General features: G+C 40.6%; 1 protein-coding gene across 1 annotated transcript in view; it reads right to left on the bottom strand.

The window, feature by feature from the left end:
- The window catches only part of TESK2 (testis associated actin remodelling kinase 2), a 130088-nt gene that overhangs the window by 18227 nt on the left and 85080 nt on the right, over positions 1-26781 (bottom strand). The window contains exon 4 of the mRNA XM_082648505.1: positions 20325-20373. Coding sequence (XP_082504631.1) covers positions 20325-20373 — 49 coding nt within the window. The remainder of the gene's footprint in view (positions 1-20324; positions 20374-26781) is intronic.

Below are 26781 nucleotides of genomic sequence, written 5' to 3'. Positions count from 1 at the left end.
GCTCCTCCCATTCCTGTCACCCCCATATGAGAGTAAGAACCTATCCATTTCATCAACATTATATCTCCCAGTGATTGGAAGAGTCCCATCCACATAGTAAATGTAGGTATGTAAACACTCAGTTTACACCTTAAAGAAGTTCAATGTAAGACACCTAGGTAAGTAAATAATACTAATAACCCTTTAGCAGAGGTAAATACTTGGGTATGAAAGTAGATACTGAGGAGTTTAGAAAGTTTCAGAGAAAAAGTAACACCTGGGTTGGATCCTAAAAAGATAGTTAAGAGTTGTCTAGGCTGAGAGTATGGTTCTTCCCACATACACCCTATAGGCTCTGATGGTACCACTCAGACACAGACAGACACATAAACATGCCCATACAAAGAATATTCTGGAGCAGGACTAGGCAATACTTACCTCTCCCTGAAGTAACATTCACTACACCCAGGGCTCCTGTTCTCAATTCTTGCTGATTCTGATCATAACCTCACCCAATCATAACCAGTCAGAAGAACAAGGCAAATGGCTACCTTTTTTTTTTTTTAACTTTGAATTACCAATATACTGATATCTGTAATCAAACAAACATCTATGAACAGTGGTTCAAAGACATATTCAGAGAGGTTCTGAAGAAAACATCAACTGTAAGAATTATTATACCTTTTTGATGAATCTACCCAAATAGCCTAGAGCTAAGGCACTTACCCAAGGCAGATAAATGTGCTGCCATCCAACTAACAGAGATCATTTGCTGCCACTTAATTAGCACAGCTGTCCTGAGGTAGACCCATTCATCTCTCTATCCATCCACCTACACAAACACTGAAAACCTACTACATAAAAACATAAAACTAAGTGGGGCCAGTCCCTGCCCTTAGTTCACAGTCTAGTCTAGTCGAGTTCACAGTCCAGTAGAGATGACATATAATCAACTAACAATTTTTTTTCATACAGGACAATGATCAGACATGCTTCACAGAAATATCATTCTAACAGTAATGTAAAAACTGTATGGAAAGGTCAAGAATTGAGGCTGGGGGGCTTCCCTGGTGGCACAGTGGTTGGGAGTCCACCTGCCAATGCAGGGGACACGGGTTCGTGCCCCAGTCCGGGAAGATCCCACATGCTGCAGAGTGGCTGGGCCCGTGAGCCATGGCCACTGAGCCTGCGTGTCCGGAGCCTGTGCTCCCCAACAGGAGAGGCAACAACAGTGAGAGGCCCGCGTACCACAAAAAAAAAAAAAAAAAAAAAAAGAAAATTGAGGCTGGAAGAACAGTTAGAAGGCTACTGGAATCATCCAGGTGAGAAGTAACAAATGCCTGAGAAAGACAATGGCAGCAAGAATGGAAAGGAGGTTAATACCTGGAGATATCTCCAGGAATGAGATATGATTTGGTATTTAATCAAAGGCAGGGAATAATTAAAAGAGATACGGTATACAAAGTATGTCTAGCACAGTGCTTAGCTGACAGTACACAACTCATTCTCCCCACTATCAATATCTAATCATCATCATCCCTCCCCTTGGTTACGCCATTAGCTTTCTAACTAGTCTTCTTTTCCCCTTCTTACATCTTGAGCAGACTTAGCTCTCATTCCAATCCATTTTCCTTAATACAGCCAAGATTAACCTTCTAAAATACCAACCTGAAGCCACTCCCTTGTTAAAATTATTCACTGATGCCCTATTACTCTTAGGATAAAATCCACAATCCTTAGCATGGCACACAAAGTCTTTCACTCCTGCTTATAAGGGTCTGACCCCTGCTTACTTGCACGTTTGTGCACATTGCTGGTCCCTTTACCTGGAATACCTTCCCCCACATAGGCCTGGCTAATCACTCATTGAGGATTCAGTTCTCTTTCCTGGAAGCCCATATGTAGGGTTGGGAGTAAAAAAGACATTCTATGCAGAAGGAACACAAAGATAAAGTGCAGAGATTAGTAGTCATTCCTTTTTGTTTTTCTTTCCCTGCGCAAAGTATAAGTAGGGGAGAAGGGATAAAGCTAAAAAGTAAAGCTGGTCAGTAAATTATAGTGGTGAAGCCCACATACTGCAGAGTTAGACTGCCTAGGACTGAATCTCACCTCTGACTAGTTGTGTGACCCTGGGTTGGTTACTCTTTAATATTCATCTATAAAATGGGAATAATAATAGAACCTAATCCATAGAATTATGAAGATTTAATGAACTAATGTATAAAATGCTTAGAACAATGTCCAAGGAAGTTCTCAATGTTGTTGTTATTGCTATTATTATTATATTTATTGTTAGTGTAGAAGTTCTGGAACACCAAGATGAAACATCTATAGCTAATTTAGCAGATCATGGGGACCACTAAAGGTTTATAGGTAAAGGTATAATATAATCTATTGTGTGTTGAACTATGTCTCCCAAAAAGATAGGCCCCATTCCTAACCCCTGGTACCTGTGAATGTGACCTTATTTGAAAATAAGGTCTTTGCAGATGTAATCAAGTAAGATGAGGTCCTATTGGAGTAAGGTGGATCCTTAATCCAATATCTTAACAAAAAGAGGAGAGGAGATACAGACATACAAGGAGAATGTCATGTATCGATGGAGGCAAAGATTTGAGTGATGCATCTGTAAGCCAAGGAACACCAAGAGAGACTAGGAAGAAGCAAGGCAGGATCTTCCCCTAGAGCCTTCAGAGAAAGCAAGACCCTGCCAACACTTTGATTTCAGACTTCTAGCTTTCAGAACTATGAGGGAATAAATTTCTGTCTTTATAAGCCACTCACATTGTGGTGCTTTGTTATGGCAGCCCTAGGAAACTAATACAGGACCAAAACTACATTTCAGAAAGCCCATGGTGGTAGCAGGATAGAGGAGGAGCTAGAGGGAGGTTTGAAGGGTACTGCATCAGTCCAGATGAGAGATGACCAAATGCCTGACTTAGAATGCTACCATAGGTATGAAAAAGTGGGCTAGAGTTAGAACAAGCAGAGGTAGAATCTAAAGGATTTAGCAACTGAATGGTAGACATGAGAACTGAGGAAAAAGAGTCAGAGGCAACTCAGAGATTCCAAATAGATGTGTTGAGAGAAACAACGGGAAGAGATCCTACAATCTTATATACCAAAAGTAAGTCAGAAGCTCATCAGAGACCATCAGAGGCAACTCAGAGATTCCAAATAGATGTGTTGAGAGAAACAACGGGAAGAGATCCTACAATCTTATATACCAAAAGTAAGTCAGAAGCTCATCAGAAACCAGCATCAATGCCAAATAGCCAAATCAGTGGCTTGTCAAACCTCTTCTCTGGATGGGCCCTCTGCAGAGGAGGGCCTGGGCCCCGACCTAGTTTTCACTGAAGCCCAACAATGCCATTGTGCTGGCCACTGTATATTTGTTGGTTGGCTCCAAACACAAAGGCTAGCAGACATCCCATCCTGCTGGCTTGGTTTAAAGAAGAAAAGAAAGCTTTGTTACTGCCCTGGGTAATTCCAGGACAGGCATCCCAAGAGCGCCCTGTGGGAGGCTCATGCTCCAAAGGAGCCTCCTGTTCTCAGCTCGAGGTTCCACAGCCACTACAAGTGCACATCCACACATCTGCCAAGGCCTGAGTTTGCCACAGTTCAGCCTCCACTCCAGGAGGTCCACCGGGACCTGCCTGACTCAAACAGTCAGTAGTAATGGACTGATTCAAAGAGAAAGGGAACCCAAAATGTGTTTCAGAATATTTAAATGTTTCACTCTCTCTGCCTTCATATATGTTTACTGCCCAGAATACTCTTCTTCCCCTTCACAGCTTTGCTAATTCTTATTCATCCTTCTAAACCCAGCTTGAGTCTCTTATTTTGGAAACCATTTCCTGATACCCCATCCCATACTGTGCCACTTTGGCCCCCTGTATGTATTTCTACTATTGCTTATCATATTGTACTATAACCTTGATGGCAGGGACCAGATCTTTCTCAACTTTGTAAGCCCAGTATCCAGTGACACAAACAATAAATTGTTGAATTAACAAATGAATAAGTACATTTAAATAAACAGAGGCAGATTTTAAGTTCCCTCTTTTATTTGAAGCCCTCCCAACTCTGTCATTAATGTAACTTAAGATCAAAAAGAGAAATGTGCTTTGAGAGGAATTTTCTGATAAATATCATGCAAAACAAACATTTAATAATGCTTACTATATGGCAGATACTATGGTAGCAATGAATTTAAAGCAAAATACAAAACAGTGTGTTTGGCCACTTGGTAATATGAAATTTTGAGGATCCTTTGACACTCTGTCAGCAGATTCCTTAAAATGGTCAGAATCACATGGACTTAAAAAATATATCTAAGATCTCCTTTTGAGAATTATAGAGGGTATTTCTTTTATCAGTAGCTGAAAGCCAAGTAGAAGAGGCCATAAAGATATCGCCCCCTCTTTCCTCACACTTCCCACAGACACTTAGCATAACCCATTCACCACTTTAAGAACATGTTTGTTGGGCTTCCCTGGTGGCGCAGTGGTTGAGAGTCCACCTGCCGATGCAGGGGACGCGGGTTCGTGCCCCGGTCCGGGAATATCCCACGTGCCACGAAGCGGCTGGGCCCGTGAGCCATGGCTGCTGAGCCTGCGCATCCGGAGCCTGTGCTCCGCAACGGGAGAGGCCACAACAGTGAGAGGCCCGCGTATCGCAAAAAAAAAAAAAAAGAACATGTTTGTTTAACGCACCTGAAGTAGTAAGAGTGTTTTTCTATGCACATAAACTACTATAAACAACAAAATGACTGTTTACCCACAAGATTCAAAAAAGTATGACTGGGACATCCCTGGTGGTCCAGTGGTTAAGAATCCACCTTCCAATGCAGGGGACACAGGTTTGATCCCTGGTCGGGGAACTAAGATCCCACATGCCGAAGGACAACTAAGCCCTCGCGCCACAACTACTGAGCCCACGTGCCACAACTAGACAGCCCATGCACCACAACTAAAGACCCTGCATACCGCAACAAAGATCCTGTGTGCCCCAACTAAGACCCAACACAGACAAAAACAAAAAAAAGGAATGACTAAGCTTTTCCCACAGATTTTTAATTCTTACAGCAAACATCTCATAATCAAAATCAAATTTGTTTAAATAAACATTAAAAGATAAATCTGTAAAACAAATCTTCTCAAAGAAATGAACTAAGATAACAACAAGACTATTTTCTTTGCCCCATAAAGCTCTACTAGCAATCAATGGTTCCAGACATGATTTATGATCAGCCCAGGGCTCCTGACTACTCCATCCAGCTTGCTTTCCTATCCCCAAATCCATAATATCTCTACCAGCAACATGGCTATTAAGGTCATGTTTAAAAGCATTCTTCCCTCCAGCTTGCTACCCCACATCTACTACAATCCCACATCCTCCAGCTTCAGACAGGAACCTCTGACATTCACCTGGTGATTGGGCTCAGAGTGAACAAAGCAATCTATTAAGGAAGACAACACATCCTGCCTCCCCTTAGCAGATCTCAGGAGTAAGGGCTTGACAGTGGACAAAATGAAAATGGAAACCAAAAGAGGTTAAGTTTCTAATTAAGGTGATTTATATCAAAGGAGACTCTGTCCTCAAATAAGCTAATCATTTCTTCTACCTCTTCTGCCCATATCAACACACTACTTGGTCTCTGGGTAAGGAAGAAGTCAAGCAAAAGTTAGAGGCAACTATAAGCTTAAATGGTATCTTCTAGTGGCAAACGGTAGGTAGGGGGGTAGAAAGGGAGGAAAGGTTTCCAATTTGCTATGTGGAAGACAACTTCCCAACCCAATAGTCACGCCAAGTACAGGCAGAAATCTCCTCTGAAGGCTAAGAGTCAGATAGGTAACTAATTACCCGCAAGTTCACAAAAATTCACAAAGACTAGTTGGAGTTATCGAAGGAAGGGGTGGGAACAGAGGACTCAGCCAGTTCTGGTTCTACTGCAGAGAAAACAGACTTGAGGTCTGGTGTAAACATAAGTATCTACAGCTGTAGGGAAAAAGAGAGAGCCTTTTCTTTGGTTTCAGACCATCTCAAGTGTCAGAATGACGTGCCCTCTGTAATTCCCTGGCGGTCCAGTGGTTAGGACTCTGCAGTTCCACTGCAGGGGGCATGGGTTCGATTCCTGGTTGGGGAACTAAGATCCTACATACTGCATGGCCAAAAAAAAAAAGAGAGAGAGAGAGAGAGAGAGAGAGTAAATGAGAAAAATCAGATGATTAATCTTGAGTGAAGTTAAGTCTGGATTTATTTTACCATGTTCCAAATTATCTTTCCTCTGTTAGCCACTGGACTCTCTGGGAAGCAGCCAATCCTGGTCTAAGGCCAACTCTCAATTCAAACAAAGCAGCAGATCTGGATATCATGTCACTCAGAAGCGTTCTAGGGATGCTAAATTCTAAAACATTTTTCTAAATGACTAAAGGCAGAGAATGACCATAGCACTGAATTCTAAACCCTTTCCAAATAAATTCAGAAAGTCCTAACGCACAATTAACTTCACTTCTTGAGTTCACTGAGAAGAGGTTCAATGCCATTCCTAGATCAGTGTCTAGCAGAATAAGCCCAAATAAATACTAATTGAATTAATGAACAAATTAAGTGTCCCTAACTATCTATCTCCATATAGAAATTCCTTCTACACTCTCCATGAATCAGCTCTCATCAGCTACCTCAGTCCTTAGACCTTAGACCAGAAAGCTCTTGCCCAAGGAAGGGCTTTAAGATGTGGTGATGTGTTATCCCTGAAAAGCTCAAATGCTGAGTCTGGTCTTCTGTAGCGAAGAGACTATGCCGATTACAGTGTTATGTTAAAAAAAAAAAAAGGGGGCTTCCCTGGTGGCGCAGTGGTTGAGAGTCCACCTGCCGATGCAGGGGACACGCGTTCGTGCCCCGGTCCGGGAGGATCCCACATGCCGCGTAGCAGCTAGGCCCGTGAGCCGTGGCCGCTGAGCCTGTGCGTCCGGAGCCTGTGCTCCGCAACGGGAGAGGCCACAACAGTGAGAGGCCCGCGTACAGAAAAAAAAAAAAAAAAAAATCCCAGGTAATACACACACAGCTGAAGAAGTTCTCCAGCAGCACTCTCCAAGTTTTCCACATCTCAGTAAATGAAACAACCACCCACCAAGAAAATGGGCATCTTTTTTTTTTTTTTTTTTTTGCAGTACGCGGGCCTCTCACTGTTGTGGCCTCTCCCGTTGCGGAGCATAGGCTCCGGACGCGCAGGCTCAGCGGCCACGGCTCACGGGCCTAGCCGCTCCGCGGCATGTGGGATCTTCCCGGACCAGGACACGAACCCGTGTCCCCTGCAACGGCAAGCGGACTCTCAACCACTGCACCACCAGGGAAGCCCGAAAATGGGCATCATTTGATTCCTCACTCTTCTTTCTTACCTAAGTACAAGACCTTGTCTTTCTATTTCTAAAACAGATCTTTAAAAATCTTCACAGATACCACCACAGTTCAAGCTACCCACATCTCTCATATAATCTAATACGTTTCTCCTCACTGGTCTCCTTGCCCTCACTTCTGTCCCTCTACAGTCAATTCTCCAGAGCAGCCAGAGTGCTATTCTAAAATGCAAATTGTATCCTACTACTCTCCTGTCTAAAATCCTTCAACTGCTTCCTGCTGTATTTAAAACAAAATTCAAAATCCTCACCATGGCCTATAAGGCCCTGTATGATCCAGCCTCTTTCTCTCCAATTTTTAATCTTCTTCTCCTCCCTAATCTTCATGAATATCTCCTTTTCTTTTAGGTATTCTCAGAAAAGTATTTCTATGACCTTATGTACAGGATAAGCTAGTCAGTATCAGCATATATACATTGTCCTTACTTATCTCATGGATGGATCAACAGTTTTTTCAAAGGTACATACTCATGAGGAAAATAATGCCCAAGGGTATGGAATAACAATATAATATGATGGGATAGATCTGAAAGGCAGTCCATTCTAAGCCCCACATCATACAATTGAAGTCCTTCTATAACATCCTTGCCAAGGGGCCAAAGTAACCCATATTAGCTTTATGAAGAGAATAGTTAGGGAAGAGAATAATCATACTAAACACAACTGTCCTCCTTAACTGTGGTGCCCTCTAACCAATACTCCAACTTCCCAACATCTAAGAATGTGGTCTTTAGTTTCCTGAGCTTAATAAAACGGCAGTGCCTGAGGAAGCCTGCTATTTCTTCTACCAACCCCAAGCTCTTCAATGACCTGTTACCTATTCGTTGCTAGTGGTAAACAAAACAGAACATGGTCCCAGTCCTACTGGAACTGACATATGAGAGAGACAATAAACAAACATTCAAATAAATGAAGATCTATATGTTATGAAATGTGCTACAATGAAAAAGGAAAGAGTGCTATCAAAGAGAATAATAATCTAAGTAACGATCTAGATGCAGGGAGATCATTGGGAAAAGCCACTACAGTAAAGTGAAAATTTTAACTAAGACTTGAAAATTGAGTTAAGTAGGTAAAAATGCAAAAACAGCTTTTCAGTTATTATTTAATCTAATTCTTAGCTTCTTTTTATATAAAATAGCAATCATAATAGCTATATCTCACAGGGTTGTCATAGGATGAAAAAAAGAAAATGCATGCAAAACTTTACATTCCAGATATATTAGCTATTTCTCTAACAAGTATTATGATTTTATAATCAGAAAAATGTTATTTTTTTTAAAAAGTGTCCCTGATACTGCCAAGTACAATAAATTATTGGTTAAAAAAATGAAATATTTTCTTATCCAAACACCTTAGTTGACTTAAAGACTTATCAGGTAAGTAACATGTCTGTTGTTTTATTTGTAAGTTAGTGCTCGGTTCTGTTCCTTCTGGGTGTACCAGAAACGTATGTTTGATTGACTAGTTAATCTGGGTAGAAAAGAAATTGTTGAGCAAATTAGTTACAGAGGAAAAGGATGACTATGTAAGAGGCCTTACAATTGAACAACATAAGAGGCCATTTAGAAATTACTCCATTCATGAGGCAAGAGTTCCAGCCATTCATACAGGTGCTAAAATGCATTGGAAAATTTACCTCAACTTCACTTTTTAGATGACATAAAATGTTTGTTGTTTGCTTCCTTTCTCCCTATTCAATCATTCAGCCAATGTCTATAAATGAGTGTCCTAAACACAAGGTACTGCTGGGAGATTAGGAGCATACAGATAAGTAAGACACTATCCCTGCCATTATATAATAGCCAGCAACTGGTTTTACATAGCACTTTCACAGTTACCTCATTTGAACTTTGCAAGATCTTGAAACATTCTGTCATCCTTTTCTTTATTTTCTTCTAATAAATTTATTTATTTTTATTTATTTATTATTATTTTTTGGCTGTGTTGGGTCTTCGTTGCTGCACGCAGGCTTTCTCTAGTTGCAGCGAGCAGGGGCTACTCTTCGTTGCAGTGCGCAGGCTTCTCTTGTTGCCGAGCAGAGACTCTAGAGCGCGCAGGCTTCAGTAGTTGTGGTGCACGGGCTTAGTTGCTCCGCGGCAGGTGGGATGTTCCTGGAGCACGGCTCGAACCCGTTTCCCCTGCATTGGCGGGCAGATTCTTAACCACTGCGCCACCAGGGAAGCCCTGTCATCCTTTTCTTATGAATGAGGAAATCAAGCCCAGAGATTTAAATAACTTGTCTATGGTTATTCAACTAGTAATGGTGGAACCTGGATTTGTATCCAAGTCTTTTGACCCTGAAGCCTGGGTTCCTCCTCTATTCTAGGAGCTTACACTTGTGCAGGGAAACTAAAGCAAAAATAACTTTAATATATGGCAAAAAGTTTAAAAAGAGGTGCCAAAAAAAGTGTAAGAGGAGGTCAATGGAGGGAAACATTTTGACTACATAAGGGAGAGGTAGGGAGGTTTAGCAGTGGCAGAGAAAGAATCAGAAAAGGTTTTATGGAGGAATAAGTGGACTTTGAGCCAAGTCTTGAAGGGAGGGAAGATTTCTATAGGATAAAGGCAAAGAGTGTATTCTGGGCTGAAGAAATAATATGAATAAAGAGGCAGGAAAACACACAGTGTTTAGTAAACACATTAAACCCAGTTTGCCTGAGTTATAGAGTACTTGTTAAAGAGGAGGAGAACTAGAAGAAAAAAAGGCAGGATGATGCTAGAGCACAGAGGACCGAATATTAGGCTAAGAGTTAATCCTGAGTTCCATGTTTTAACACTGGCTGTGCATCAAAATAACTTATGGCACTTTATTAATTTATTTTTAAAAACAGATGCCTGGGCCTCACCCAAGACTTTAACTCAATAGGCCTTGTGTGAGGTCCTGGCATCTGCACTTTCTAAAAAGCTCCTAAGCAATTCTGGTAAGCAACTAAGGTTACAAAACTATACTGTAATCAGTGAGGAAATCACTGAATGCTTTTGAGCCAGAAAATGCCACTGATTATTCATTTATTCATTCAATCAACAAATATGATAAGGGACTTCCCTGGTGGTCCAGTGGTTAAGACTCTGTGCTCCCAATGCAGGGGGCCCAGGTTCAATCCCTGGTCGGGGAACTAGATCCTACATGCCACAACTAGAGATCCTGCATGCCGCAACAAAGATCCCACGTGCCACAACTAAACCTGGCACAACCCAAATAAATAAATAAATTAATTAATTAAAAAATTTTTAAAGATGGTATTAAAAAAATATATGATAAGCAGCTATCATTGTCAGGCACTATACAGGACCCAGTGGATGTCAATGCAAACAAAACAGTCCTTGCCTTCAAGGAATTTATAAACTACATACACAAGCAAACAGTGAATTAAAGTCAATGATAAATACTATTGTATCATGGGAGCGTGTAGGAGGGGTACCTAACTAATCTTGGGAGATTAGAAAAGGCTCCCAGAGATAGTAATATCTAAGCTGAGTCCTGAAGGTTAAATAGGAGTTGGCCAGACCATTGGGAGATGGAAGAATTGTGTCCTAGGCAGAGGGAAGAGCTGGTGCAGAGACCCGAAGGTGGAAAGGGTCACATCCCATTTGTGGAACTGAAAGAGAAAGAGGTTCAGTACAGCTGTAGTGTACAACTGAGACAAGAACCAACAGGTCAGATAAGAATGAGCAGTGAGGCCACAGAGATAATGAGTACCAGGATTAGATGTTTTGACTTTAACCTGAGGGCAATGAGGAGCCATAGAAGAGTTTATGCAGGGAAAAACAAAATTAGATTTGTATTAAACACTGTGGTGTTGGCAAAAAGACAGACATATAGACTAATGGAATAGAATAGAAAGCCCAGAAATACACCCTCATGTATCAAAGGGAAAGGATAGTCTCTGCAACAAATTAGAGATGGAGAAATGCAAATGAAAACCACAGTGAGATATCACCTCACACCCATTAGAATGCAACTATTAAAAAAAAAAAAACCCAGGAAATAGCAAGTATTGACAAGGATGTGGAGAAATTAGAACCCTTGTGCACTACTGGTGGGACTGTAAAATGGTATAATAGCTATGGAAAACAGTATGGTGGTTCCTCAAAAAATTAAAAATAGAACTATTATATCATTCAGCAATTCCACTTCTGGGTATATTTGCAAAAAAACTGAAAACAGGGTCTCAGAGAGACATATGCACACCTATGTTCAAAGCAGTATCATTCACAATAGTCAAGAGGTAAAAGCAACCCAAATGTCCATTGACAGATGAATAGATAAGTAAAATATAGTATGTATATACTTACAATGGAATATTATTCAGGCTTAAAAAGAATGGAAATCCTGTCACATGTTACAATATGGATGAACGTTTAGGACACTAAGCTAAGAAAAATGAGCCAGTCACAAAAAGACAAATACTGTGTGATTCCACTTTTCTGAGGTACCTAGAATTGTCAGAATCATAGAAACAGAAAATAGAATAGTGGTTACCAGGGACTGGAGGAAGGGGGAAATGGGGAGTTGTTTAATAGTATAGAGTTTCAATTTTGCAAGATGAAGAAGATCCAGAAATCTGTTGCACAACAATAAAAACATATTTAATACTAACTATTGAATTGTACACTTAAAAATTGCTAAGATGGTTAAAAAAGAGATCTGTATTTTAAAAGGACCACTCTGGCTCGCAATATGGACAGTATGGATTTAAGGTGAGGAATAAAACTGACAGGGAGACTAGTTTAGAAGGTTGTGGTGAAAGAGATGGCAATGGCAGAAGGAACTGGCCTAAGGTAAATGCATTCAGGGTAGTAAGAGGTAAAATGGTCAGGTCATGGTGACTGAGAAGATGTAGAAAATGGGAGAGATCAGGGATGAAGGAAAAGAGAACTATCATTTGTAGAAAAGCTAAGCACTCAACTAATACTTTTACAAGTTAGTAATTCATTTAATAAACATGTATGAAGTAGCTACTTGTGCCAAGTACTACAGAAGGCTTTAAACAACTTTTCTGCCCCTTCACAGAACAACTTCTCCTTTTTGAAGTTCACCTAAACTGGCCGTTGACACAAAGTGTCTGCTTAATAATTATTTGTTGAGTAGGAAACAGACACAAGCAATTACTATGAGAAGGTGAAATGAGCTAAAATGAGCATGTTGAGGAAAGAAAAGCTTATGATTCACTTTGGAAATCACTGATCTAAGAATTTACTATATAAGCAAGCAATGGTGACCATGATAACAAGAAAAGACCAACATAAAGAGCAAGTAAACACAGAAGGTACAGACAGTAATTAGGTATCAGGTGTAGGAATGCTGAAATGCCCTTGAATAGTAGGAATGTGTGAGAGGTATATTGGGAGACCACCCTCTCTCCATTGAAGATTCAGCAGTGAACAAAATAGCCAGGATCAAGGAGCTTAAAGTCGAGTAAACTGGATTACAGTCAGGTGGAACTTGACTCAATCCTAGCTCCGCTACTTAGCTAAGAGACCTCAGATAAATTAATTTCTCTCTGAGCCTCAGATTTCTCACCTGTAAAATGGGGAAAATAGCATATATTCCATGGGATTGTACGCTAATTTATCCCCACCCCCACCGCCAAGGGAGAGGCTTAGCAGGACCTGGCACACTGAAATAAGAAAAATGACTTAATGATTTTCACTATTATTACTCGGGAAGTAATACAGCAGTTGAAAAACGCCTCCTTCTAAATCAATAAAATATTTTCTAGTGAAAAAGCTGATAAACAGAAACAGGAATGTGCACAAGGAAGGTATCATTCAGAGTACTCCCTGGAATCCCAATGCTCTATGAAGTTATCTCCACTTGGAGATAACTTGAACTTGAACAGGTTCAAACTCAACCTGTTCAAAACTGACCTCTTGATCATTTCCCATCTTGTATCTCCTGTAGTCTTCCCCATCTCCATTAACAGCAACTCTATCCAGATGCTCAGGCCAAAAACCTTGGCTATCCTTGAGTTATTTCATCTTATCAAACCTCTCACCGAATGCATCAGGAAAGCCTGTTTCCTCTGCTTTCAAAATAGATCCAGAATCACAAGGTCCACTGCTACCACTCTGGTCCAAGTTACCATCATTTCTCACTTTTTTTGGCATAGTCTCTATTTATTGCATGGACTCTGTTGCAATAGTCTCTCTTAACTAGTCTTTCTGCTTTCAACCTTGCCTCCTTTTCAGTCTATTCACCACACAGTAGCCAGGGTGATTCTGTTAAAAGGTAAGTCACATCATGTCACAACTCTACTCAAAAACCTCCAAAGACTTCTCAATTCACCCTGAGTAAAAGCTGAAACTCTTACAATGGTCTGTAAGACACTACGTGCTCTGGCCCATGTTTCCTCTCTTACCTTCATCTACTACTATTCTTTTTTACTCTCTCTGCTGCGGCCACATCACCGTCTTTGGAGTTCTTCGACCACATTCAGCACCAGGCATTTCTGCCTCTATGTCTTCGCACTTACTGTTCCCACTGCCTAGAACACTCTTTCCCCAGATATTCACATAGCTAGCTCCATCACCTCCTTAATTTTTGTCTCTTCTGTGATACTTCCCCTAATCACATATTCAAAATTGCAAACCCCACAGCACAAAACACCATATATATTACAATTTGTTTTCCTGTTTAATCTAACTCCTCTGCCCACCCCCTGCTCATTACAATGTAATTTCCATGAGGGTAGAGATCATTATTTGTTCATTATTATATTCCCAGTACCTGGAATAGTGCTGGACACATAGTGAGAGCCAGTAATTTTTTTTTTTTGAATGACTAAATGAGCTGGAGGCAAGCTAGCAAGTCAGGGAAAAACTTCTTTAAGAATAAAGTAAACTAAATGAACTCTTCTATTATTTGTGGGTTAAACTGCCAACCGCAAATTCTTATTTCTCAAATGTCTTAGGGAGTTACTAAAAATAAGGGCAGAAAACATGTACCACAATTTATTTAGAGATTTCTTTATTACTAAATGACCAAACCAAAAAATTAAACAAAAGCTACTTTTTTCAAAAGTAAAGAAGATGCCAACATGTATTAATAGGAATGCTTTAGCTATTTTTACAAGTATAAATGAAATAAACTTCTAATTGTGAAAGGACTTGAGATGTAACATTTCACACTATTTTTGACTTTTGGCTCTTTCCACTGGAGTTAATTCAGCTTTCTTATATATACTATGGGCCCAGCCACACGGGGCCTTATACAGACCCTATTTAAGAGACTGAGTTCCACTAGAGGGATTTGACATAACTTGGAAAGTGGAAGGGAGAAGAGAGACAAGGGTCCTGGAAGGCCTATCTAAGGCCAGCATGTGTAGAAGACAGCAAAAAGACCCACCCAACTAAAGGGAGCAATTTGAATTCTGAAATCCGATTAGAGAGAGTCTAGAATGCTAAACAGAAGTTTTTAAACAGAAGCATCACATTATCAAAGTATGCCTAATGAAGATTACTCATGTAGTAGCATATCAAATTGAAGCAAAGATATATTAGGGACAGGAAAAGCAGCCACATGCTTGAAAGATAGGGTATGGGTATGCTGCCAAAGTTAACCCAAGGCAGGCACCAGACAACTTTGCATTTGGCTCAAGGTAAATAAGGCCAGGAGAATACTCTGTACTGGGTCACACAAAAGCAAGAAAAGTAGCAGGCAAAACTAATGGCAATATCACTGCACACCAAGAAACTGGAATCGGGGTCTGGCTGCTCATTTTTATAAATAATGCATGAGTTTGGTCACTGAACCCACAGAGTTTCCTTTCATTGTAAGCTCTCTGATTATATAAGGCTTCTTACAAGTCTGACAGAAACCGACTCAGAAACAACACATATCAACCCACAGAAACAAGGAGTTTCCAAAGTAACTCTTCTTTAAGAAAGAAGGTGTAGAGTTGGGGTGGAAATAGTGAGTGAGAAGAGGATGAGGGCTATGTGAATTAAAAAATTCTCTTCAGCCACCTGCAGGGCTGACCATTCCTTCATGAGGGAAGAGCATTTCTTTCAGTACCAAGTATCTACCTGGCTGAGGTGACTTCGCTGTAAAGAGGCCAAGCAATTGCTCTGTTTATAGCTAAGTGGTTCTCATTGCCACAGTGGAAAAAAGAATAGTTTCTCCATGGCAGAAATGGCAAGAAAGACCCCAAAACATCCTACCCGCCAAGCAATTCTTTTGCTGACTCCCTGGACCAGAGTATTGTCACTTGAGGCCCCTGCCCCATAACCTTATACCCTACTCATCCCCCAAATTCCCAATCTTCTAGGCACTAAAAGGTTCTGCACAAAGAGGCTCCCCAAACTGTTTGATTATGAGGATATTTCCCTCTTTGTGCTTTTCTTAACAAACTAAAAAACAAGAATAAAAACAAAACAACAACAAAAAGCACAAAAAAACATTATGAGATGTCGTATAATCTGTCTGGAAGCATCTCTCTCTCCTCTCTTTCTTTGACAGCCCCCCCCCATCTTGAATACAGAAGAGAAAACATATAGCATGTAAGTTGGTGGCAGCCACTTTTTATGAATGACAGCCAACCTTAGGGTGAAGCTGACAATATAAGCACAGAACAAAGAGATGGAAAGAGGTGGTGGTGGGGGGGGTGTCTCTGGATAACATCTATTTAGCTGTTGAATTAAACCAACCCCTAACCTAATAAACTGCTGGAATTCCAGTTTACATGTCCTTTTGTTGCTTAAGGCCATTTAACTATTTTCTGTTACTTGTACCCAAATACATTCTAATATATCCAGTAACCAGAAAACAGCTTTCCCAAATAACCCAAAATATACAAAGTTAGTCAGAATCGAATTCTACAAATACTACACATGCTACACATACAAGAACCTGTGCTCAGCACTATGAAGAATACAGACGTGAATTAAGGACATCATGTTGTAATGGAAACAGTACAGGCTTTGAAGTCAGATGAACCTGGATCTAAATCCTACTTTGGGGAAATCATTTAATTTCTCTCAGCCTTAGTTTTTTCATCTATAAAATGGAGGAAATAGGACTGTAGAATTGTGAGAATTATATCTAATATATAAAACACCAAGCATAGCACTTAGCCCATAGTGGGAGTTTAGTAACTGGTAGTTATAATTTTTAAAATGAGAGCAAGTCTTTACCCTCAAGTAGGGTAGAAAAGACAAATAATTATGATGTGCTGACTGGGATATTTATAGGGTATGGGAAATTGCAAACAAAGGTTCCAATTCTTCACCCCTTACTGAATCACTGTCCTTTGACATGTAACTTTGCAGTATGCTCCCAGTGTGGACTCGGGCATGTGACTTGCTTTGTCCAACAGGATGTTGGCCAAGCAAACTTGAACATAAGCAGAATCATGAAAAGCACTTGTGCAAATGGGCTAGCATACTCTTGCTATTCTGGTTTCATCTTAAAAAGGACATGTCCAGGTTAGCCCACTGGTCCCAGAAGAGAATGAGAAACAGCTGGAGCAAAGTGCCCCACAAAGCCCAGCCTAGAGCAGACCACCAGCTGACCTGCAGATGCATGAGTGAGCAAAAGTGAGAGCAGCAGAACTGCCCAACTGGGCCCAGCTCAGCTTAGCTGAACCTGCAGAGGTATCAGAAATAAATGTTTACTGCTGCATGGTTTTGTGGCTGGATATTATACAGCAATAGCTAACTGACCACACGGTTATATTTTCTGTCTTTAAAAGCCAAAGATTTCCACTTCCTTGATATTCGTGACCAAATGAAAGATAAGGTTAGGTCTTCTGAGTCAAAGACACACTTTTAGATTCTTAATTCAACTTATTAAACTCAAAAGGTTCTACACCTAATCTTTTTTTTTTTCTTTAAAGGAACATTTATTTATTTATTTTTGGCTGCTTTGGGTCCTCATTGCTGCACAGGGTTTCTCTAGTTGTGGTGAGCGGCGACTACTCTTTGTTGCAGCACACGGGCTTCTCATTGTGGTGGCTTCTCGTTGCGAAGATGGGCTCTAGGTGTCAGGGGTTCAGTTGTGGCACGCGGGCTCAGTAGTTGTGACACACGGGCTTAGTTGCTCCGCGGCATGTGGTATCTCCCCAGACCAGGGATCAAACCCGTGTCCCCTGCGTTGGCAGGCAGATTCTTAACCACTGCGTCACCAGGGAAGTCCCTCTACCTGATCACTGTTGTGGCCTCCCCCGTTGCGGAGCACAGGCTCCGGACACGCAGGCTCAGCGGCCATGGCCCACGGGCCCAGCCGCTCCGCGGCATGTGGGATCTTCCCGGACCAGGGCATGAACCCGTGTCCCCTGCATCGGCAGGTGGACTCTCAACCACTGCGCCACCAGGGAAGCCCTACCTGATCTTTTATCAACTTCTTTCTCTTTAACAAATACTCATTTGCTTAAAAACTTAGAAGTCTATCCTTACTATAGGTAGTTTAAAGAAAACACACCTAAATGTCTTACTGTTCCAAGTTCAATTAATGTCTACAATTACAATGAAGACTTGTGGAAATGGCTGAAGCCCAGAAAAGTCTGTATCACCATTGTATATGAGAAATATTCTTCTTAATAATATCAATACTTTATAGGCATTAATAAGAGCTATGCTTGTCTCCTGTAATTATTGGTAAACTATTTTAAAAGAAATAAGGAATGGTGCTCACATTACTGTGGAGGGCAGGCATTCTGCCAACCAAGAAATATTTACTAAATATCATCCAAGTTCCAAGCAGTATGCTTGATGTTATTAGTAATTTATTTTTATGATCCTTAGTGAAACCAATAGCTGTGCTGTCAAGTCAAATTATAAGGCAATTAAACCTAGGAGTCTCCAGAAATCTATGGCATGATGGCCTTTGCTGATCCGCTTCTGAAAACAAGCAAGAACATTTGGATATTTGGGCCTCACGGCCTTCAGCCTATTAACATCATAATAAAGATTGTTAATATCATAAACTATATCAATATCTCATTAATGATACTGGAAATATACTCACAAAGCACTTACTGTATGTTGTATATGGCTATAAACAAGCTAATAAGCAACAGAAAATATTATTTAAGTGCAACATGGCTAAAAGAATGTTGCATTATGATCATACATTTCTGCCATTTCTACTACACCCACTTTTAAACTTGAGACATGATCACAGATTTCAAAGCAGGTTCTTCTTTGTCAGTAAAACCAACACACAAGCCCTTCCAATGAACTCACGTTTCAGTAAACAGTGATATAAACAGAGAGTGCAACAAATACTTTTACAAGTGTTTATTAGTTTATTAGTGCCAGAGCTTTGGTGGATAGAAGGCTTGAGAGGACAGAGTTTTGTCTTTGAGGAATTTATAGACTTACTTCTGAGAAAAGAAATACACAGAAAATGTTTCTTGATCCAGGATGCTGGTTATGGGTGTGTTCATTTGTGAAAACCTAGTGAGATGCACACTTTTCATGTGTGCTTTTCTGTTATGTTATACTTTGTAAAAATTTTTTAAAATCTAATGACATTAACAGTAGTACAGAACTAAGTACCAAATGAAAAATATTGACAATTCAAGGAGTTCAGGAGGGACTAGTCACTGTTAATAAAAGCTGTAATAGTTAAAATGTATTAAGCAATCACTACATGCCAGGTACTGTGTTAAATAAGCGTTTTATATTTCATCCTCACAATATCACTGTGAGGTCATGATCTAACCAACAGTTATTTGCCACAATTACATAATTACTCCTTCCTCCTTGAAACCCCTTCCTTTCCATTCCAGGCCAACACACTCCTGGGTTTTCTTCCTATCTCCCTAACTACTCTTCGATCTGCCTTTTACCCCAGACTTTTAAAATTCAAATACTTTAGGGCCCAGCTATAGTCCTCTTCCCTATCTAGATTCCCTGGGATAGGTACTACTATCATTATTCCTGTTTTACAAGTGAAAACACTGCAGCACAGGGAGATTCAAACCTAGGCAATCAATACTACAGAGCCCATGCTCTTCACTACCTCACTAACCCACTTTCTTTGGTCTTCCATACAAGAGGCAGGACATAGCTACACACACTTCACATTCCGGTATCCTCAGTAATTGAGAAAAAAGACATAGGGTAAGGCACACGGGACCCTCCTTGATAAGATATTAACGATTAATACCAGGTACCAAGCCAGCAGGAAACCAATGCTCTTGCAAATTCTGTTAAACAATTTTCCTTCCTAAATTTCTTCACTTTGTGTTTTGGTACTTCTCAAGGAGAAATGTGAAAACATTCTAGAACATAGATTCTCAAACCTAGATGCTCATTAGAATAACCTGAAGAGCTTTCAAGAATACATATGGGCCCTCTGAAGACCTACTAAACCTAGAGTATTCCAGGAATCTGTGCTTCTAAGAAGCACCCAAGCAAATTCTGAAGTTGGTAACCCAGTACCTGAATTTGGGAAGCCTTTGTTCCAGAGAGGATTCTCTGGTCCTCAGAGGCTGAGTAATGACTACCACATATTTACCTGCCTATAAGAGGCTGAAAATGAAATGAGAATAAAGATGTAAATTCTCCAAGGAGTAGTTTCCTTCAATCAGGAAACTAGAGCAGCAGCAGTGGAATTCTAGATCAGGACACCACAGATTTCTGGGTAGTCTGGGAATTTGTTGCCATGATAGAGTTTGCAGCCAAGTGATGCCATCCTTTAGTTTAGGAGGGGGTCATCTGGGCAGCAAGAACCAATATAACATTTGAGCACTCATTCCCCGAGAACTCACCACGTGTTATTAGGGAATCCAAGAGTATTAATAGATATGGCCATTGTCCCCAGGCTACAGAAGAAAACATTGTTAACATGCCATTTTTGCATAACCATAAATGCACACATATTTTGCGTACATATGCGAGTAACAATTACAGTGGAACCATACATGCTGAAACTAAGGCAAAGAAGTCACTTCAACACGCTCATTGAAGTCTTACCTCTGTGAGTGCATGCAATTGTCCTTGATGTACACACACACCCATGAACCTACAAAACGAAACAGATGTTTTTTTAAACAAATGAAAAGGACATGAACATAACTACTGTAGTTGCACATGCGAGACAATCCAATACCTGTGAAGTCTACTGGGTTCCTGTATAACAGCGGTCCCCAACCTTTTCGCCACCAGGAATGGGTTTCGTGGAAGACAATTTTCCCGGGAAGGGGGTGGGGTGGGGTGGGGTGGGGGAGGAATGGTTCGGGTGGTAATGCGAGCAATGGGGAGCATTGGGCCGCGGCAGATGAAGCTTGGATCGCTCGCCTGCCATTCACCTCCTGCTGTGCGGTTCCTAACATGCCGCAGACTGGTGCTGGTCCTCGGCCCGTGGCTTGGGGACCCCTGCTGTATAACAAACCTTGATAGCACTCCTGTAACTTTCTAAGTTTATCATGAAACATCTGGTTGCGGCAAGACCTAGTGGTAAAAAGCAATGGTAGGGACTTCCCTGGTGGCACAGTGGTTGAGAGTCCGCCTGCCGATGCAGGGGACACGGATTCGTGCCCCGGTCAGGGAAGATCCCACATGCTGCAGAGCGGCTAGGCCCGTGAGCCATGGCCACTGATCCTGTGCGTCCGGAGCCTGTGCTCCGCAACGGGAGAGGCCACAACAGTGAGAGGCCCGCATACAGCAAAAAAAAAAAGCAATGGTAGAAGAGGGAGGGGAGTAAGCCTTTAAAAACAGCATGGTATAATGGAACAAGCACCAAACTGGAAGCAAAGAAACCTGGTGCTGGTTTAGCTCTGCCATTATCTGACTACGTGCTCACACACACAGAAAGGTCACTAACCCTATGGGGCTCAGCCTCCTCACCTAGAAAGTAAGTAGGCTGAACTACCCAATCTGATGGTCTGTAATTTACAAACAACAAACGGGTTGGGAGCACCCGCATTGGCTGGATGACAAAGGGCTAACTTCCTTGACATAAAAAGAACTCTTCTAAATATGTAATTTTAAAAAGAACCCAGTAGAAAAATAAGCAAAAGGTACATGTGTAACTCACACAAAAATAATAAAGGGCTAATAATATTATCAAAATGTACTCTAATTCCCTCATAATTAGAGAGATGTACACTAAAACAGGAGATACTACCTTTTAAATCTATCAATGAACAAAGATTAAGAATGATGATGCTTGGCGAATTCCCTGGTGGTCCAGTGGTTAGGTTGAGTCCCTGGTCAGGGAATTAGGATCCCGTAAGCCGCGCGGCACAGCCGAAAAAAAAAAAAGAATGCTAATGCTCAGTGTTGTCCAGAAGGTAAGGAAACTGGGATAGGAAACACTGTTGAGCTCTTGGCCCAACTTTTTCAAAGGGTAATTAATTGATCACATCTAGCAAAAATTTTAATTGCTCCAACAATTCCACCTCTAGGAATTTATCTTACAAGTATACTCAATTTGGGTGAGCAAAAATTCACATAAAAGGACATCTACTTCACCGGTGTATGTGAATCTAAATACCCACCAATAAAAACTTGTTAAATATTTATGGTATAGGGCTTCTCTGGTGGCACAGTGTTTAAGAATGCCCCTGCCAATGAAGGGGACACGGGTTTGAGCCCTGGTCCAGGAAGATCCCACATGCCGCGGAGCTAAGCCCGTGTTTCCACAACTACTGAGACTGTGCTCTAGAGCCCGCAGGCCACAACTTCTGAGCCCACGCACCACAACTACTAAAGCCCACACGCCTAGAGCCCGTGCTCCACAGCAAGAGAAGCCACAGCGATGAGAAGCCCGCGCACCGCAACAAAGAGTAGCCCCTGCTTGCCCCAACTAGAGAAAGCCCATGCACAGCAACGAAGACCCAACACAGCCAAAAATAAATAAATATTTTTAAAATTTATGGCTTTATTCATAGATTGGAATACTATATAGCATTAAAAAGAATGAATTAAACTTTATGCACTGACATGAGAACATACCCAAAATATACCATTAAATGAAAACATCGAGCTTTAAAATCCCATTTGTGTAAAAAAAAATTTTGTATATTAATAAAAAATGTCTAGAAGCATTAATAATAACTGGTACTGAGGGAGAAAAGGGTGATTTTTATTTTTTAGTGCACATACTTATGTCATATTGGAAGTTTTTTCAACCAACAGGCTACATTTATATATAAAAATAATTTTTAAATAAAAATCATAAATCAATTATTATGACTGATGATTATAAAGTAGAAGAAAATAAATGACATAAAGTCAGTGACACTTGGGGCTTGGGTTGTCAAGAAGGAAGTCTCATTAACAATATCCACAGGTCCCAAGTAAGTTCTAGTTTAGAAGGGCAAAGGAAAGGGAAGAGACTGACTAAAGTAAGAGTGAAGGCACAGCAGTAACTGTGCTGGAAAGGACCATAAAGTTCCAGGAAGGCAGAGTCCAGGTCATATTCTTCCCTGTGCTCAAGCACCTAACAGTGCCTAGCAAATAGTTTGCTCACTCAGTAAATAATTGAGTGAAAAAGAAAGTGAGGGAGAATGCCTGGTCGCTGTAACATCACAGCAGAGTTTTAAAGACATGCTGCTTCAACCAAAATTACTAATGTGGAAATTTCAGAGTTTCTCCAAGAGGTGGTTTCTGGACCACTGGTTTTCTCTAAGTGCATCCAGAGACACGGTGGGGACTTGAGAAAGGAAAGAACCCAAGGAAATATCTAGGTTGTACGGAAAATAGGATGCAGGTTCCAATGACTAGCTGAAACTTACTTCTGGCTTGGGAATAAATAGGGAGCGAAATAACAGAGTAGTTAAAAGAGCTTTGAAGTTAGATGGTGTGGGTTCAAATCCCACCTCCACTCTTTACTAGGTAAGCATTAGTTTCCCTCTCTGTAAAATAGGATAATAGTGTCCACAACGTAAGGTTGTTGGAAAGACTGAATGAAATAATGAATGTAAAGTTCATAGCACAGTGACTGGTACATAGTAAGAGTTCAAAAAATGTAAGCCATTTTCATAATTATAACTTAGAAGTGGACCAGGTAAGAATCCAATTTGGTCACAGGTGGCTGGGCAGAAGCTGGTTTCTACGTATGCCTACTCTCCCCTCCATTCCCCATCCTTTGTCCCTACCTCCATCCCCTGCTTTGTAAAAGTGGGACATTTAACTTTATTCATCTGTCAGTTTCTTTACTATGAAACTAACTATCTAATACAGAAGAGAATGAGGGGAGGAATGTGGGACAGGTAAAAGTCTAAAGAATAATGAACATAAGTAACACAGAGTGCTGGAAGACTGAATCTGGACTCCTGAATGTTTCTGGCCAGCACAGTATAGTGTCTATAAGCTATGCAGATAGAGCATCTGAGAGTTGCAGTTAACATCACAAACTAGTTGGGTAAAAGATAGGAAGCTGTACTAGAGCAAAGGAAATCCAGGCAAGATAAATGAGAAAACAATCAATCTAGGGGAGATGCAGTTGTAGAGGTATCTTCTTTATTCTTAATAAAGACATTTTATTTTATTTTACTTTTTTGGTAATAATTTTTTTATTGAAGTACAGCTGATTTACAATGTTGTATTACTTTCAGATGTACAGTAAAGTGATTCATACATATACATATACTTTTTCAGATTCATTTCCCTTAGAGTTTATTACAAAATACTGAGTATAGTTCCCTGTACCATATAGTAGGTCCTTCTTGGTTTTATATTTTATATTTAGTAGTGTGTATATATTAATCCCAAACTCCTTCCCCCACACCCTTCTCTTTTGGTAATCATAAGATTATTTTCTATGTCTGTGGGTCTATTTCTATTTTTGTATATAAGTTCATTTGTATCATTTTTTTTCACATTCCACATATAAGCGATATCATATGACATTTGTATTTCTCTGTCTTCATTTAGTATGATAATCTCTAGGTCCATCCATGTTGCTGCAAATGGCATTATTTCATTCTTTTTTACGGCTGAGTAATATTCCATTGTGTATATATACCACATCTTCTTTACTGTAGAGGTATCTTAAAAATAGGTCACTGTTCTCTAAGTGTTCGTACAACTCCCCAATCACTGGAATTAATGACAGTCAGTATTCCATTCATTTATTCAACAACTATTTATTGAACGGTCACTATTTGTAAGGCATTAGGGACAGGACAGTGAATAAAACAAAGTCCCTTCTCTCACAGAATTTTCATTCTAGGGGTAATTCTGTTGGAAAGCAATTGTAATAAAAGGTTAAGTAGGTGTTTTGCAGAATGTGGTTAAATTGTATGCATAAATAGCTGTTTCTAGGGACTTCCTTGGTGGTGTAGTGGTTAAGAATCTGCCTGCCAATGCAGGGGTGACAGGTTCAATCCCTGGTCCAGGAAGATCCCACATGCTGCGAAGCAACTAAGCCCACGCACCACTACTACTGAGCCTGCGCTCTAGAGCCCATGTGCTGCAAATACTGAGCCCACACACCGCAGCTACTAAACCCTGCGCACTCTAGGGCCCGCATGCCACAACTACTGAGCCCGCGTGCTGCAACCACTGAAGCCCACGCGCCTAGAACCCATGCTCCACAAGAAGAGAAGCCACCACAATGAGAAGCCTGTGCACTGCAACAAAGAGTAGCCCCTGCTCACCACAACCAGAGAAAGCCCGCGTGCAGCAACGAAGACCCAACGCAGCCAAAAATAAATAAAATTTTTTTAAAAATAGCAGTTTCTAGTGAACCTCTTACAGAAAGGATGCTTCTCTGAGATTAAATGGTATTCCTACCTAAGGATAATTCTATTCTCATTAACCCTCCATAGCAAAAAGAGGTAAAGTAAAATACAATAAGCTACGTTTCTTCCTTCACTACATCTTTCTAAACTATAATGGGCACTAACAGTGGTTAATAACTATGGCCTACTACTCGTTTTCATAAAGTTTTATTGGAACAGACATGGTATTTTCTATGGCTGCTTTTGTGCTACAACAGCAGAGTTGAATAGTTGTGACAGAGACTGTATGGCTTGCAAAGAGTAAAACATTTACTATCTAATCCTTTACAGAAAGAGTTTGCTCACCTTTGCACTAGAGCATAGAAATCTATCCATATCCACCTAGGGGAACTTAAAACAAGTTACTTAACCTTTATAAATCTCCATTTCCTTATCTGAAAAAAAATGGACCTGAAAATAACACTACCTTAAAGGACTGTTAGGAGGGTTAAATGGATATTTCAGGGACAATGTTTAGCAATGTCTAGCCTATGATCAAATAAAGGTTAATTGTTTTTTATTTTGTTATTATTAATGATTCTAAATTATGCCATCCCTTACATGGCTATTAGAGTTACCTTTTCAAAACACAAAATATGTCATTTCCTTCTTTATAAACCTTCAATGGTTCCCTTCTGCCTATAGAATAATGTCAAAATTCCTTACCACAGCACTTGAAACTTTCCATGATTTGCTCCAGCTTATCTTTGGAAGTTCACACTTTCCCATGAGCCTTATTCTTCACTCATCTCTCCCTTTCCTCTGGTTCTATCCTACAAATATATATTTAAATTTACCCATCTTAAAAAATGCTTCCCTTGTCCCTCTCCCTAAAATATGATCCTAATACACTCTTTGCACTTGTAACCAAACTTTAAGGTTACATACACTATCTACATATCTTTAACCTTCCTTCGTTTCTAAACTCATTATAACCTGCCTTCTGCCCACATTACTCTCTTGTAACTTTCCTTACTGTGGAAGATTCAGAGTTTTATTTATCTCTGTATTTCTAGCACCTAGTATAGTACCTTGCACACAGTAAGGAAGCTCTCAGTAAAGACTTGTTGAAAGGCATGAATGATTTTTTTTTTTTTTTTTTTCGGTACGCGGGCCTCTCGCTGTTGTGGCCTCTCCCGTTGTGGAGCACAGGCTCTGGACGTGCAGGCTCAGCAGCCATGGCTCACGGGCCTAGCCACTCTGTGGCATGTGGGATCTTCCCAGACCGGGGCACGAACCCATGTCCCCTGCATCGGCAGGCGGACCCTCAACCACTGCGCCACCAGGGAAGCCCCACATGAATGATTTTTATGACCTGGAAACTTAAGTTAAAGCTCTTCCCTGAGCTGGAAGACTTCATTTACTTACTGAAAATTATCGTTCTAGGATCAGTTAAAATTTCATCTTCTCTACAATGATCTCCAGGATGCCCTCAGTAAACATCAGTACTCTTTCTCTCTTTTCCTGCCCCCCAGTACTCCTAACATCCTTCTTTGAAAGATTGCTCATTAGCATAAGTGAAGTAGTCCAGGGTGTGGAGTCAGACTACTTGGATTTGAATCCTGGCTCTGCCACTTACTGATGACCTCTCTGTATTTCACAGTTTTCCACATGCAAAATAACAATGTTAATATTACCTAACCTATATGGTTATTGTGAAGATAAAATGAGACAACTTGAGCTCCTGGAACATAATAAGCACT

Source organism: Grampus griseus (genome assembly GCF_964374135.1).
Source record: "Grampus griseus genome assembly, chromosome: 1".
Taxonomy (NCBI): Eukaryota; Metazoa; Chordata; class Mammalia; order Artiodactyla; family Delphinidae; genus Grampus; species Grampus griseus.
Note: the sequence above shows the minus strand (reverse complement) of the source record. Positions and strands in the feature narration are given on the sequence as shown.